Consider the following 15,386-nt stretch of genomic DNA (forward strand, 5'->3'; position numbering starts at 1 on the left):
AATATCATCTGGTGTCTCTGGGAGGTTTTGTTTTCTCTGTGTGTGTAGGTTTGGATTTTGCAGGAGCCCAAAGCTGAGCCCCTTGGGGGGATCTTTGGGGGCCCACGTGGCCATTGCCCAGTATGGGCAGGGGAGGACATTGGTCCTGGGGACCCCCGGGAGAGCAGAGGAGGGGAACCCCTGGGACCCCCAGAGTGGGGAGAGCAGAGAGGGGCAATCCCAGAGCTGGGGGACCCCGGCAGACTGGAAAGGGGGGGAGCCTGGAGAGGAGGGACCCCTGGGATCCCTGGGATCTCAAAGCAGAGCATCAGGGGAGAAGGGCCGCCATGGACCCCCAAAAGGCCCTGGATCATCCCTGAGCAGGACGCCAGAGAATGGAGAAGCCCTGGAACCATTGGACCCCCATGATCCTAAGGAAAGGAAACCTCTGGAACCCCAAAAGTGGAGAGATCAGCAATAGGGAACTGCTGGGAGAGCTTTTTGGGGCTGAATCTTGACATTGTGGGGATTTTCATGGACACAAGACTCCTGCTGACTTCTACAGATGGAATTGGACAGGAGGAGCCTCTACTCCAAGGTGCTCCCACCTTGGTTTCCCCCAAACCAGGGTCTGTCATTCCCAAGCTGTGGCCAGATGGAGGAGGAGGAAAAGGCCCAGACATTCCGCACGAGGAGGGGCTGCAAACCCAGCCCAGGGAGCTGCAGGGAGGAAAGAGCCCCCCTGAGCCAGGAAGGCGGCCTGAGATCCAGCCAGAGCTCAGAGCTGGTGGAGAAGCCTCATGGCAGGGAGAAGCCCCACAAATGCTTGGAATGTGGGAAGGGTTTCAGCTACAGCTCCACCCTGATGGAGCACCTGAACATCCACCCTGGGGAGAGGCCCTGGGAGTGTGGGGAATGTGGGAAGAGCTTCAGTGGGACCTCTGACCTGAGCAAGCATCACAAGATCCACACTGGGGAATGGCCCTAGGAGTGTTTGGAATGTCAGAAGAGCTTCAAATGGGATTCAGAGATCGTCACTCACCAGCACTTGCACACCAGGGAGAGGCCCTGTGAGTGTCCCGAGTGTGGGAAGAGCTTCGTGCGCTGCTCCAGCTCCATCCCCCATGGGAGGATCCGTGCTGGATGATCCCCAGTGACCCCCGTTGGGCAGAGCCCTGGTGACCCCTGTTCTGGGTGATCCCCGTTGGGTAGGGGGAAGGTGCTGGAGAGATTTCTTTCCCTTCTCCTTGTGCTGCTGTGATTTGGTTGGTAATAAATTCCCTCCCTGTGCCCAGGCCGGGTCTGTTGTGCCCGTGCGGGATTTGCTGAGGGATCTCTCCCGGTCCTTGTACTGACCCACGTCATTGTCGAAGTGCATGAACATTTGCCGGTTGTAGATGAACCTTACCTGTCCCCTGTTCCTGTACCAATAAACCCAGTTTGCTGAGATCATACCCAGACCCATCCTGCCGACTTTGTCAGCTTTATAAAGCAGCCGTGAGCTCCGGGCTCCTGAGTGCCGGACGCTCCAAGGGCCTCGGCAGCGCCAGGACGCTCCAGACTGGGACAGCCAGGCAGGGCAGGAGGAATCACTGCCCCTTTCCCTTCCCTGCTGATCCATCTCCCAGCCCAGCATTGCTGCAGGACAGCCTCACTGCCAACGCCATCCTGCCAGGGATGGACTGGGGGGATCTCCTTCCCCTTCCCTCTGGCATGGAGGCAAATCCCATCTTCTCCTTGTCCACCCTCCTTCTTCTCCTCATTCTGTCCTACATCCATCTATGTTCCTTTCCCATCTCCTTCCTCTCCTCCTGCCTTTTCCTTTTCCCTTCTCCCTGTCTCTTCCTCTCCTTGTCCTTCCTCCCTCACGCACTGAGCTGCGGACAGAGACCAGGGAGAACAAATCCCTGCCACAGAACCTCGTGGAAGAGGCCATTTGGAACAGCTCCACGGCGCAGGAATCCAACGGGGAGGAAAAGCCCCAGAGATCCCACACGAGGAGGGGCTGCCAACCCAGCCTGGGGAGCTGTGAGGAGGTAAAAGCCTCCCTGTGCCGGGAAGGGTGTGGGGAATGTGAGAAGAGCTTCAGGCAGAGCTCAGCCTATTCCTGGTGCCTCCAAAAACGGCGGTGCCAGATGCAGAGATCCATGGGGATGCAGAGATCCCCCTGCCGATCCATGGGGATGCAGAGATCCCCCTGCAGCCCCCAGAGCAGCCACGCTGGAGCACGGAGGATATCCCGCCGAGGCTCGGTCGGAGTGTGGGCAGGGTCTGCTGCCGGAATCGGCAGAGGGGGATCTTCCCGTGGAGACCGAGCCGGAGCGTGGGCAGCCCCCACATGGCTTATGGCGGCTGATCCGGCAGCTCCCGGCAGAGAAAAGGCAGGTGGGAGACCCCGGCAGCAGCGGCGGCGGTGCCCAGCGCAGCTGGCACGGGCAGGGCAGCCGGGGATGGGATGGCTGGGACCCGGCCTCGGTGCGGTCGGCGCGGTGACCTCGGCCCACGCGGCAGGACAGAGCAACCCCCATCTTCCCCAGCATGGCCGGCAGAGCGGCCGCGGGCCGGGCAGTGGGAGCAGGGCACACAAATTCACCGCCAGCGCCGGGGCAGGTGGAGCTGCCCTGGGCAGTGAGCCCGCACCTGGGATGGAAACCGGGGCAGGCGGAGCTGAGGCGGGCAGCGAGCCGGGACCCGGGACAGGCGCCTCGGCCGCGAACGGAGGGGGCAAGAGCTGCAGAGGATCCCACTCTCTTTCTGACTTTTCCTCTTGTTCCCCTCCCTTTCATTTCCCCTTGTTCTCTTCCTGTTTTGTCTCGGGGGTTTCTCATGCTTTAAAGATTTTTATTCTCCTAAAATCTCCTGTCTAACCTATGGCATATTCTCTTTCTTCTAGATTAAACGGTTTTTTTTACAAATAAATCCAGAGCCTAACAAATCTAAACTTCTGCTTGGATGCTTTGAAATGGTCGACGAGCTAACTCACGACCTCCTAATGTTGTTTTTCTCATCACCTTTTTATTTATCCTTTGGCAAATTAAGCGTCTTTCAGTAACTTGCTTTGCTACTCCAAAAATCCCAGTGCACCCATAGTTCCTTAAAAAATGATCACACAAAGCTTGAGTACCCCAGTGGGTTTTCTGATGCATGTCTTCTAATATTTTCCTAGTAAGCACATTTTACTAAGTAATTGTCTTCCATCAAGAAGTTTCCATTTCCCTGATTTATCTTGTTCACTTCCTGTCTTGTTTAATTCTTTTTTCTTGGCTTCCCTAAACTTTGGAATTTCCAGTTTTTCCTCGTTTGGAGTTAATATTAAGATAACTCACTCAGCTCCACTTTCTGCTGCATCCTTGGCTTCGTCATCTGCCAAATTATTTCCTCTTATTTCTGGGGTCTTTCCCTTTTGGGGTTCCTCAATATCTACTATAGCTATCTCTTTTAGGTAATTTTAATGCCTCTAAAACCTCTGAAATAAGTTCCTCATGTACTAAACCTTTTCCTCTTGAATTAAGTAATCTTTTTCCTTTCCAAATTTTTAAAGGTATGTACTACGCTAAAGGCATACCTTCAATCAGTATATATGGTTCCTTTATTTTGTGTTAAATATTCTAGTGCTCTTTTTCAAGTATATAATTCACGAGTTTGAGCTTACTAGTTTAAGGTTAATTTCCCTTTTTCCATAGTTTGCATGTTGTTCCCATCAACTACTACATACCCTGTACTTTCTCCTTTTGCAAGGAGTTGTATCTCTGTTACCTAACATAACTCCCAAAGGGCTATTTTTTTTTCTTTTTTTTTCCCTGTAATCCAACTTACTGGTTTTCTGTCTCATTTTTCAAGATCTTATCTATTCATCATCTGCCTCTGTTTTTCACTTTCACTAACAACCAAAATACCACTTTTCTTTCAACTACACACTTAAAAATAAAAAACCTTTTTCTCACACTACTTTCAGTGCAATCCACCTCCCTCCAAGGAGATATAGTGAAGCTTAAAATGCACAATCTACATTACATATACTTTCATTTGTCTACATTCACTCGCTTCTATTTCTCATTCACTTCCACACATTCTTTCACACGCTGAGGACACAAAGTGGATCCCTGTTGACAGAGAATCGCGGCTCCCTGTGGCCCCCTCCCCTTGGCGTTGGCCTCTGGGTCTCAGTATCTCCCGGCCTCCTGGGAGGGCCCTGACTCTGCTGCCTCCGGTGCCCGTTCACCTGTGAGGCTGATTTGTGTCACTCACACTCTTCAGCTACGGCCCCCTCACAGGCCCGGGGGGACAATGGCCCGTTTGCAGTCACACACATGCTCTGTCGCAGCCCCCACCCACCCAAGGGACAATGGCTTATTTGTGGGTCACACACACCTCTTTCCACAGCCCCCCCTTCCCACCAGCCGGGGAAGCTGAGGCTGATTTTGTGTGTGACTCACTCTCACACACAAACAAGACAACAATAAGGTACCTTTTACATTCACATCACCTATTACAAGTTTAGGTGTTTCTGGTCAGTCCCGGTGCTCTTGGATTTTCCTCAACCCAGCTGTGTTGGCCAACCCCAGGTGCTCTTGGGTGTAGGAGCGTCGGGGGGTAGGACGGTCAGGACGGACGGAGACGAGAGATCTCTGCAGCCAGGCCCTGGAACTTGCGGTTTATTGCAAAGGGCCCGGGTGCAGGGCCCTGCTTGGAGCTGCCAGGCACAGCTCGGAGCAGGCCCGAGAGAAGAGAGGGGTAGAGAGGATGAGAGGGTGAGAGAGTAAGAGGGTAAAAGTGTAAGAGAGTGAGGTTCCCATTACAATTCAATAAATCTTCTGTGTTGAATATTCTGATTCTCACTAGCCAATCTAGTACAAGATGCACGTCCTATAGCATTTACATACAGCCTATAAGAATCATTACATTACCACACTGTGTTACATTTTAAACCGTAAAAACTCCTCTTTGGACCCCTTCTGCCAAGCTGGCAGGATCTGCTCTGACCCTTGGATCTGTCTGCAAGCAGAGGGTATTGTTTCATTAAAAGGGGATTACCTTCAGTTGGGCCACACCATTGTTTTCCAGTTGTTCACTAACTGAGGTATCTCAAAGCTTGCTTTGATTTCAATCTTGCTTATAGTTTCTATATTGTCAAAATCTTTTGCCAGACAATCATATTTATAAGGCTTTCCTGTTTCATCTTCCCCAACACTTGGGCATTTTTTTATTTCTCAATCCACCTGTGTTGTCCAATCCCAAATGCTCTTGAGCATATCCTCAATCCGGCAGAATTTTGCTTAACCCTGAATGCTCTTGGAATATTAATCCCTCAACCCAGCAGGTTTTTAGGAGCCCCTTTTGTCCCATTTGCTAGTGGATTGGGCTAGGAAACTCCTCTGCTCCCTTCCTCCGAGGGGTCCAGCCCCTCTCTGAGACCCAGTCCCAGTTACCCCGGGGGATTCTCTCACTCCTTTTAACATTCACTTTGTCTCTTTACTGGCCACTTGTGACTGTGGTCACAAGGGTTTTCAGGATGAAGAAGAGACGAGAATGTTGACTCCATGATCAGAAGGCTTGATTTATTATTTTATGATATATGTTACATTAGACTATACTAAAAAGCAATAGAAAGGAAAAGGTTTCTTGAGAAGCTAGCTAAGCTAAGAATAGAAAAGAATGAATAACAAAGATCTGTGTCTCAGACAGAGAGCAAGAGCCAGCTCTGCCATGAGTGGTCAAGAAATCCAAACACCCACAGGAGACCAATCACGGGTCCACCTGTTGCATTCCACAGCAGCAGATAACCATTGTTTACTTTGGTTGCTGAAACTGCAGCTTCTCACAAGGAAAAATCCTAAGAAAGGATTTTTCATGAAAGATGTCTGCGACAGCCACTTACCGTGGAAAGTCAGAAACGCAGCATGGGAGACTCCAGCACTCACTTGGCAGGTCTGGCACAACCAGCCCGCCTCTCATTCACTCACATTCATCCCCCCTGAGAAATACTTACCAATCCCTTTTCCTTCCCATGTTCTTCGTGCACATTACTACTCTTAGGGGGCCAATTGCCATGGTTGTAGGGAGCCTTTTTCCGTTGTCTTTGTTTTATTGTCTCCTTTTGTCCACCATAACCTGCGTCTGTCGGTCACCCCAGGGCAAACAGAGCGAGGCTGCCGAAGAGGGCAGGGGGCACCTTCCCCACTCTGACTCTCCTGAAGCACCGGCAGTGAGGTGTTGGTAACCATCCTCTGCTACCAAATTGTGAAAAACGCCAATCACTTGTTTTTAAAATTTTAAAAGTTTAATAGTAATAAAATAATTATCATAATAGTAATACTATTAGACTAATAAAAATTTGGACAATTTGAATTAGGACAATATGAGACAACAAATACAAAGTGTTATGGAGTCCGGGTACCTTTTTCTGGGCAGCACAAGCCCTAAAAAGGACACCTGTTAACAAAGGATTAACCCTTAAAAACAATAGCCTGTTGCATATTCATACACTTCATACATGATGCATAAATTCCATTCAAACATGGGATTCTGGTCAGTGCCACCTTCTTCCTCTGAATCCTAACAGCGCCTTCGAGGCGGGAAGAAGTTCATTTCTTCTGATAAGAGGGCAATAAATTCTTTTTCTCTGAATGATTTAGGTTTCCTGGGGCTGCTATCTCGCTGCAAGTCCTTTCTTTAAAGAAAGTCTCTTACCAAACATAGTTTCTATTTTAATATTTTGTAATAACCTAAAACTGTATTTAACCCACTTCTTAAGAGAATTAATACAGCATTAGTTTCTAACACAAGATGTATAATATTCATTTTCATATTTGCCAAAACCCAATCACAAAATATGCACTTTTCACAATTATAATCCCACTTACTTCCAGTCTCTCCCAGCATGGTCCCAGCTGCCGCCAGCATGGTTCCAGTTGCTTCCTCAATCAACTCAGTGAGTCCCAGTATGATGCCATTTGCTCCCAGTGGCTCCCAGTCAGGCCCAGTATGGGGGATGCTGTGCAGGGTGTGCTCACTGTGACACTCAGTCACTCCCAGTATTAGTCCAGTCACTCCCAGTATGATCCAGAGATGAGCCCAGTGTGCTCCCAGTCTCTGCCAGAATAAACCAGTTTTGCTCTACATGGTTCCAGTTGCTCTCTTTCACCCTCACTTTCCTTCCAGTCGCTCCCAGTATATCCCAGTGTACCCCAGTTATCTCCAGCATCTTTCCAGTTCCTTCCAGTATGATCCCATTTGCTCCCAAGCACTCCCAGTCAGCCTCAGTGTAGTGGCACTCACTGCCAGTAGGATCCCAGTCACCTCCAGCCATGATCCCAGTTCATCCCCGTGTAAGCCCAGCAGTTTCCAATCACCCCCAGTATGCACCCAGTTCCTTTCAGTTGGTCCTAGTATGTTCCCAGTTGCTCACAGTGACTCCCAGTCACTCCCAGTATATCCCATTTGCGCCAAACATGGTCTCAGTTGCCCCCTGCAGGCTCCTACTCACTCCCAGTACAATCCCAGTATGATCCCAGTATGATCCCACTCTCCATTAGTGCAATCACAGTGTGCCCTGGCATGGCAGTATGATCCCAGTATGATGTCAGTACAAGCCCAGTACAGCCCCAGTCACTCCCAGTACGGTCCCAGTGCAGCCCAGTCCCTGGCAGTGCTGCCACTGCTGGGATCCCCCAGCCCTGTGTGCGTTCCCCCCTGGCGGATGTGCCGGGAGGAGCCCCAAGGGCTGGCAGTGGCCAGGCAGGGTCCCCAGCAAGGCCCAGTTTGGATGTGCAGCCCCCAGTTTGCCCAGTTTGCCTCTCCTTTGGCCCGGGCCGGGTTCCCCCCGCCCGCAGCGGCTGGGAGCAGCCGAGAGCCCCGCGCTGCCCATCCCGACCTGTCCCGGCTCCATCCCCGCTCCTGCCGCGGGCTGCGAGGGCTGCGGGAACGGGCGCCGAGGGTGTGGCTGCTGCTGGGGGAGGAGGAGGAGGCAGGGAAGGGCAGGGATGAAGGGGGAAAAGGAGGTGGGGCTAGGGGGGAGGAGCAGGGGGAGGAGGGATGGAAGAGGAGGGACAAAAGCGGATCAAGGCTGAACTGAGGGAACCACGCCTTCGATCCCTGCCTGAATTCGCAGCCCCCACCTGTGGGATCATCGCCCCCCCATGGCTCCGGTGAGTGGGGAGGGGGAGCTCGGCCCAGATATCCAGAGGGTCCCTGGGTTGGGTTTTTGGGGGGATGTTTGGAGAATGAAGAAGTCCAAGGCTGAGTGGAAAAGGCCCCTTTGGGGGACATCGGGGGGTGGCGGTGGCGGCTGCCGGCAGAGGCAGCCTGGAGGAGCAGAGCCCTGTGTGCCCCAGGAGCCCAAAGTGGGGAGCCCAGAGAGGGGGGAGCACCGCCATTGGCGGGAGCCTCAAGAGCCTGGAGAGGGGCAGGGGGGACTCCTTGGAGCCACTGCAGCCCAGAGCAGAGAATGAGGGGAGAAGGGAGCCCGGGAGCCCAAAGAGCCCCGGCATCCCGAAATGGGGAGAGCGAAGCGGGGGCAGCTTTTGGCATTGCTGGGACTGCCAGCAGCCTGGGCAGGGCGGGCACCGAGGAGAAGGGGGACCCCCAATCCAAGCGTGACCCCCAGTAGCTGGGACAGGGGGGAACCCCCGAACACCAGAGGGGAGGGACCAGGGACAGGGAACTCCTGGGTGGCTTTTTCAGGGCTGAATCTTGGTGTTTGGGAGGTTTTTCTGGAGCCCAGATGGCCTCTGACTTGTAGAGATGGACTCGGGCAGAGGAACCATCAAACTCAACGTGCTCATCCCTTGTTTTCCCCAAACCAGGATTTCCCATTGCCAACACTTGGGAGGCTGCGAGGAAGAGGAAGATGCCCTGGGACACTGAGGCAGGTGAGGGGGAAATCAGTGTCTGTTGAATGCTTAAAATCACAGGGTTTTGGAAAAGCTTCAAAAGACAAGCCTCAGAGACAGTAGAACTGATTAGAGCTTTGTAGTAACCATAAGATTGGTCAGCAGAAAAGTTATATAAGAAGTAGAAAGTAGGGAGAGATAGAACAATGATCTGTGCATTAACACTTATCTAGAATAACTCCCTAACCTGCAGAAAAGTGTATCTAGATAGATATTAGGAAGTTCCAGGCTTAATAATGGAGCTCAGTGCATTGTGTTTTAAGGCTTACAAGCAGGTATTGTATTTGAAATAAGGGAGCATTGTTTTAACCGTCAATGTGCTTATAGTGCTTGGATAGAACTACTGTCAGTATGGCTTTGCTTTGCGTGATTGGTCAAAAACCTTTTAAAGTAAGTTTGAACATGAAGTTCTTTGTCTGCTACCTGTGGTGTGAGCTACTGGCAACTTACCATTGTCATAACCAAGTAATGAGACAGATGCTGGGAAATAAAACAGCTCAAGACACGTTCCTAGCAGTCCAGTCCTGTTTGTGATTTGTGCACAGCCCCGAGCTGGCAATGAGTGCCCCTTTCCCCTCTGTGCTGCTCCATCTCCCAGCCCAGCAGGGCCCCCGGCTGCAGCTCAGCCCTGGGGGGATCTCCTTGCCCTTGCCTGTGGCACGGAGGCAAATCCCATCCTGTCCTTGTCCTTCCTCCCCCAGAGCAGGAGCTGAGCACGGAGAGCAGGGAGGACAAATGCCCGCGGCAGAACCTGGTGGCAGAGGCTGTTTTGAGCGGCTCCACGGCGCAGGAAGCCAACAGGGAGGAAAAGCCCCGGAGCTGCCGCACGAGGAGGGGCTGCAAACGCAGATGGCGGGGATGTGAGGGGGAAAGAGCCAGCCTGGGCCGGGAAGGCGGCCGGAGATGGAGCCAGAGCTCGGAGCTGGTGCTCCATGAGCAGCTCCATGATGGGGAGAAGCCCCACACATGCGTGGAGATTGGGAAGAGCTTCAGGTGGAACTGCGACCTGATTGTGCACCAGAGGATCCACACTGGGGAACGGCCCTATGAGTGTGGGGAGTGTGGGAAGAGATTCAGACCAGCTCCCATCTCCTCCTGCACTATCGGATTCACACAGAGGAGAGGCCCTTCCAGTGCCCTGACTGTGGGAAGGGATTCAAGCACAACTCCACCCTCATCACCCACCAGCGCATCCACACAGGGGAGAGGCCCTACGAGTGTCCCCAGTGTGGGAAGAGCTTCTCCAGCAGCTCTAACTTGACCCAACACCAACGGAGGCACCGGTAAGGGAAGCCCTGCGAGTGCCCCGAGTGCGGGCAGAGCTTCGTGTGCTGCTCCAGCTCCATCCCCCACTGGAGGAGGCACTTTGGGCACAGCCCTGGTCACGCACATTCCCTGTGATCCATGTTGGGAACACACCTGGCTGCTTAGCCCTTTGGTTTGGCCTTAATTTTCCTCTGCTTCACCTTCATCCTTGAAAAACTCTCCAAACTGGGTTAGATGAAGGAAATTGATCGAATATATCTGCAGTTCCATAATTTCTCAGTTGTTTTAGAGGAAATTTAGGATTTAGGGACACGTTCTGTGTGGAATGCTGCTGTTGCTAAGAGGCAGGAATTTGATCTCATCCTTCTTGTGTTGCTAAGAACTCCTCCCCTGACCCAAACCCCAACTCCACCCTTGGGATACCCTATAAAAACCCCACCGCCCTGCCTTTGCCCTGTCTTTGGGGGGTAAGAAATGGATTCCCAGAGGATCAGCCATTTTCCCACTGGATTCCCAAAATTTCAGCTTTTCTTCTCCTTCTCCTTCTTCTTCTTCTTTTCTTCTTCTTCTTCTTCGTCTTCTAAGGGAGGAGGTTTACATTTTCCATTTCAGTGGAGGCTCCTGAAATGGGGAGACACTCCCAAAGACGGGACATGTAAAATAGTTCCTGAAATATGTAGATGAGTTTGTCGATATGCATGAGGGTCTATGAATATGCAACAGACTGATGGAATTAAAACCAGATTAATTAAGGGGTGTCCCCGGAAATAACTCGGAGGTCTCAGTGGCCATAACAACCTTTGCTGGATGGTCCTTGTCTCCCATGACATCAGCCTGTTGCATATTCATAGACTTTTTGCATATCCATAAACTACTTTACATATTCCAGGTGCAAAATTGGCTTCATCCTGTTTGGGGGTCCCACCCCCCTTCCAGATCAATTTAGGGTGTCCCATCCCCTTCTCAGCTCAATTTGGGGGTCCCACCCCCCTCTTTTCCCCTCTCTCCTTCCCCTTTCCAATCGTTCCCCCAGTCCCCTCCCCTGTGTTTGGTTTTGGGGGCTCCAGGCCCCTCCTGCTCCGTTTTGGGGTCCCGACCCCGTTTTGGATTAATTTGGGGCCCCCAGCCCATCCTCAGGGTCACCTTCCCCCGCTCCCCAAATTCCGCTCCTCGCAACTGATGAGTCATCAGCGAGACACGCTCTGATTGGTTGGAAATTACCCCGCGCAGTCTCTGATTATTGAACGCAGTGAGAGGCCTTGACTGTGCCTGGCAACTGATGAGTCAGAGTCGGGCCGGGCGCTGATTGGCTGAAAATCGCTGAGCGCGGCGAGTGCTCTGAGTTTCTGCCCAGCAACTGGATTGTCATCAGTGTTGCGCGTTCTGATTGGTCGGGATCTGTTATGGCGTGGGGACGGGAGGAACTGGGCTTACTTGGGGTTTCTTTGGGTTTATTTAGGGTTTGTTTGGGGTTTATTTATAGTATTTATGGACTATTTGGGGTTTATCTTGGGTTTTACTTGGTTTATTTCTATTTATTTGGGGTTCTTTGGAATTATTTGGGGTTCTTGGGGTTTATGTTGGTGTATATGTTTTTTTTTTTTGGTGTAATTGAAATCATTTGGGGGTTTTTATGTTTAATTTGCGGGGGTTTTTTTTGGTTTTTTTTGGGGTTATTTGGATTTTTTTAGGGTTATTTGGCAGACTTTTAGGTATTGTTTGGGGTTTTTTAGGGTTATTTGGGGTTTATTTCGAGTGTTTCGGGGTTATTTGGGTTATTTGGGGTCATGTGGCGTCAAAAAATCAGGGAATGTTTCTCCTTCAAAAAACGGGAATTTTTCCTTAATAATCTGAGAGGTTTTCCCCAGAAAACCGGGAATGTTCTCTTAAAAATCCCGGACTTTTCCCAGCCAATAGCGGACGCCCCGCCCCAAACCATCCAATCACCTCCCCTCAGGAACAGCGGCCTCCCCGTGCGCCAATCCAACCAATCACCGCACACCTCCCGTCAGATACGCCCGCCTCTGATGTGCCGAACCAACCAATCACCGCAGGTCTCCCCTCAGCAATGCCCGCCTCTCTCGAGCTGAACTAACCAATCACCGCGCACCTCTCCTCAGCAAAGCCCGCCTCTCCTGCCCCTCTCCTGTCAATCACCACGCCCTCTACGAAAACAACCAATCACCGGGCGTCTTTCCATTGCAAGTCCTGCCCTCCCCGCGCCGCTCCAGCCAATCAGAGCCGAGCCTGAAGCGGCGCCCCCTGACCCCGGGGCCGGGCATGGAGCGGGCGCCCCCCTTCCACCTCCTCCGCCCCCCGGGACCCCCTCGGGGACCCCCAGGAGCCGCCCCGGGCTCGGGCGAGTCCTGCGGGAGGCGCTGGAGAGAGCAGGGGAGGCGCTGGGAGAGGACGGGGGGCTCCGGGAGCTGCTGAGGAGGTGCAGGAACAGGTGAGGGGTCCTGGAGGGGTCGTAAGGGGAATTTGGGGAGGGGTCTTGAGGACGTTTGGGGGGATTTGGGGAGGGTCTGGGGGGAACTTGAGGGGGTTTTAGCGGGGTCTGGGGGTGCTGGGGGGGCTTTGGGGGGGAATTTGGGGAGGGTTCTTCGGGGGGTGTCACGATCTGTCCTAACAGACGGGTTTCGTGATGGTTCGTGGATTTGATCTCAGGGTGCAAAAAGAACCAACACGGTACAAGGGGGTTTGCAATGATAATCGAAACAAATGCACCTTTATTGAATGACCACTGCAAAATGTGAGAGAGGGATTAAGGGAGAGAAAAAGATAGAGGAAGAGAGAGACAAAAGAGAGAGAGAGAAAGAGGGGGATAGAGCTACCAAACATAGAGACGAAGTCCTTTGGTCCAGTCCAGTCGAGGATCCGCCTGTTATGTCGGGGAGATCTTGAAATCTCTGGCTAACTCAGAGGTTTTATTATGATAACTCTATTGGAAATTGTGAGGGATGGGGGGAAACAGATATAATAAAGAATAGATGTAACAGGTAGTCCATGTTCTCAGCAGTAAATGAGAGCCATTGTCTTCTTGGTCCAGCGGTCACAACCTGCAGGCAAACATCTCGCTTTGGTCAGCTTGCCTCCCCCACACACCTGCCCCGGGCTGGGGGTTTCAGTGCCAGTCCTTGGAAGGAGCAGAGGGGCCTTTTCACATGGGGGTTTCGTGTCTCAGTCCTTGATGGAGAGGCTCCTTACATCTCAGTCTGTCTGTTATGGTGGTTGTAAAACAGGTGAGGGTCTTCTGTGGGGGACCACCCAGAACTCAGGAGAAGTCCAGCCAGGCTGAGAGGTGGGACAGCTCCCAAGGCTGTTGTTGCAAAAAGTGCACGGTGCTTCCTTCTTCTTCTCATTGGGCTCAGTGTAGCATACAGCAAACAACACCTGTGAAAACAATAACCTAACATTGTGCTCTCAGGTCTCGAAGCCTTTGGCTTGTGTAACTTTCTCCTACAAAGCCCGAGATTTTCAGTGGTCCCCAATGACGACCGTGAGGCAGATGAGGGATATTTCAGACAGACTCTCACACGACCCCGTGACTCACAATTGTCTTGAAGGGATCGTCATCAGCAGGGCTCTGGAGTGTCGCTGATAGGTCTTCATGACTCGCTGTACGTTGGTAGTAGAACCCTGAAAAATAGGGACAGCATGACAGAGAGAGAGAGAGAGAGAGAAAGGAGGAAAAGAAAGGATAGGAAGAAGAGGGGAAAAAAAAGAGAGACAATAAACAAACATAATTAATATTGATCACAACAGTATCAATTTTATAACTATTTTCAAATGGTTAATTAATTAAAATAGTATTATTTTTATAACCATTCTCAAATGGTCAAAACAAATCACAAATATCAAAAGCAAAAGCAATAAACAAATCATAATATAAGCACTAACTTTAAAATGATTTTCTAAACCAATTCACTAAAAATCAAAAGTAATTCCCACAAAATCATAAATGGAAATTAGGATTATTCCAAAACACATATGCTTCATTCATAATTGCCTTGTGTCAAAGTCTTGGGGATGTTCACAGTGCATAGGACATCAGCCAAGTTGTGTGCATGAACTATAGATGTCAATCTTGTCAGCTGTTTCATGCTCCAATTCATAACGAATGGGACTGCTGATAAAATAAAACCAAACAGATTTGGTATCAAAAGGATAACAATGGGATGACACAGACTGCTCAGGACACCCGTGGCAGTAGGAGACCACCTAAAAGAGTATCCCACCACCTGTGCTCGGCATCTTTCTCCACCCTTTCCATGACACGGGGTATCTGTCTCACATTGTGATGAACAGTCACCAGGGCTTTCTGTGCGTTTTTCTCAATCTTCTCAAGAATTTCAACTAAGTCTCGATGGAGCAGCAGTTGTCTTACCAAAGTGAGATCCATCCCAATAGGAGTAGGCATCAGTTTGTGAATCAGTGTGTAGTTGGATTGCAATGGGTAGTGAGAGGTAACTGGAGCTTCATAAGAGAAATCACATCCTGTAATCTTGGTAAAGTTACAAGCACAAAAATTTGAATAATTTTTAGTATCTACTACAACATTCTCTACAAATACAAAATCACAAGCAGGTCTGAAGCATGCACATCTATTGCCTATATAGATAAGGACTGTTTCAGAAGTCTCATTAGGATGAATTTCAAAATGACAGATATTTTGCTCTGTGTCTGAAAAAATGTCTTGAGCTATTGTATTGATTGCATTGCTTTCACAGATGAACCCTTGTTGTTCTCGGACAAGACAAGATTCTAAATGAACATTTTGCCATTTCTCACCAATTTGACGGGCCCATTCCCAATGCTCATAAGGATAGAGAACAGCTCCATCATCATTCAGCCCTAATGCAATCATAGGAAATATCAAATGCACTGAGGCATTACGTATGGTTAACACAAAAGCCATGGCTATGTTTGTAATGGGATTGTAAGTAAAATTCACCAGGTTCCACCAGGATTGGAATTCTCTTTCAAAATCAGTGGCACTGTCCCAAATTATTTTCCAAATTTCAGTAGGAAAAGTGCCTTCTTCACCTTCTCTTATCATTGAGGCAGCAACTGACTGCATCCACAATTGTGCCTGGATACAGCTGAGAGCCAAAGAAATGTTGTTTTGTGTAGCACCGAGTGCATCATTTACCAATTTGTGGTCATTTACATTTACCTTTTCCCAATTTGTCAAAATGTTTGATAGCAGCCACTGGTGTGTTCCTAAAGCCAATGACTGTAGTGGTTGTT

The 15,386-nt window shown here is 50.5% G+C and overlaps 1 protein-coding gene and 1 long non-coding RNA gene across 2 annotated transcripts in view; one reads left to right on the forward strand and one right to left on the reverse strand.

Moving 5' to 3' along the window:
* Window positions 1-1,155, reverse strand: part of LOC139604917 (serine/threonine-protein kinase PAK 3-like) — a 99,027-nt gene extending 97,872 nt beyond the window's left edge. The window contains exons 1-2 of the mRNA XM_071456237.1: window positions 1,036-1,155; window positions 594-699 (exon numbers count right to left, since the gene is read on the reverse strand). Coding sequence (XP_071312338.1) covers window positions 594-699; window positions 1,036-1,098 — 169 coding nt within the window. The 5' untranslated portion in view covers window positions 1,099-1,155. The remainder of the gene's footprint in view (window positions 1-593; window positions 700-1,035) is intronic.
* Window positions 1,156-8,021: 6,866 nt separating this feature from the next.
* LOC139604996 (uncharacterized) lies at window positions 8,022-9,905 on the forward strand. The gene is made up of 2 exons (XR_011684202.1): window positions 8,022-8,126; window positions 9,572-9,905. It is a non-coding gene; the product is annotated as an uncharacterized lncRNA (long non-coding RNA).
* Window positions 9,906-15,386: the final 5,481 nt, after the last annotated feature.

The sequence above is a fragment of the Agelaius tricolor genome, unplaced genomic scaffold (assembly GCF_023055355.1).
Source record: "Agelaius tricolor isolate 1412-34295 unplaced genomic scaffold, bAgeTri1.0.p SCAF_57, whole genome shotgun sequence".
Lineage (NCBI taxonomy): Eukaryota > Metazoa > Chordata > Aves > Passeriformes > Icteridae > Agelaius > Agelaius tricolor.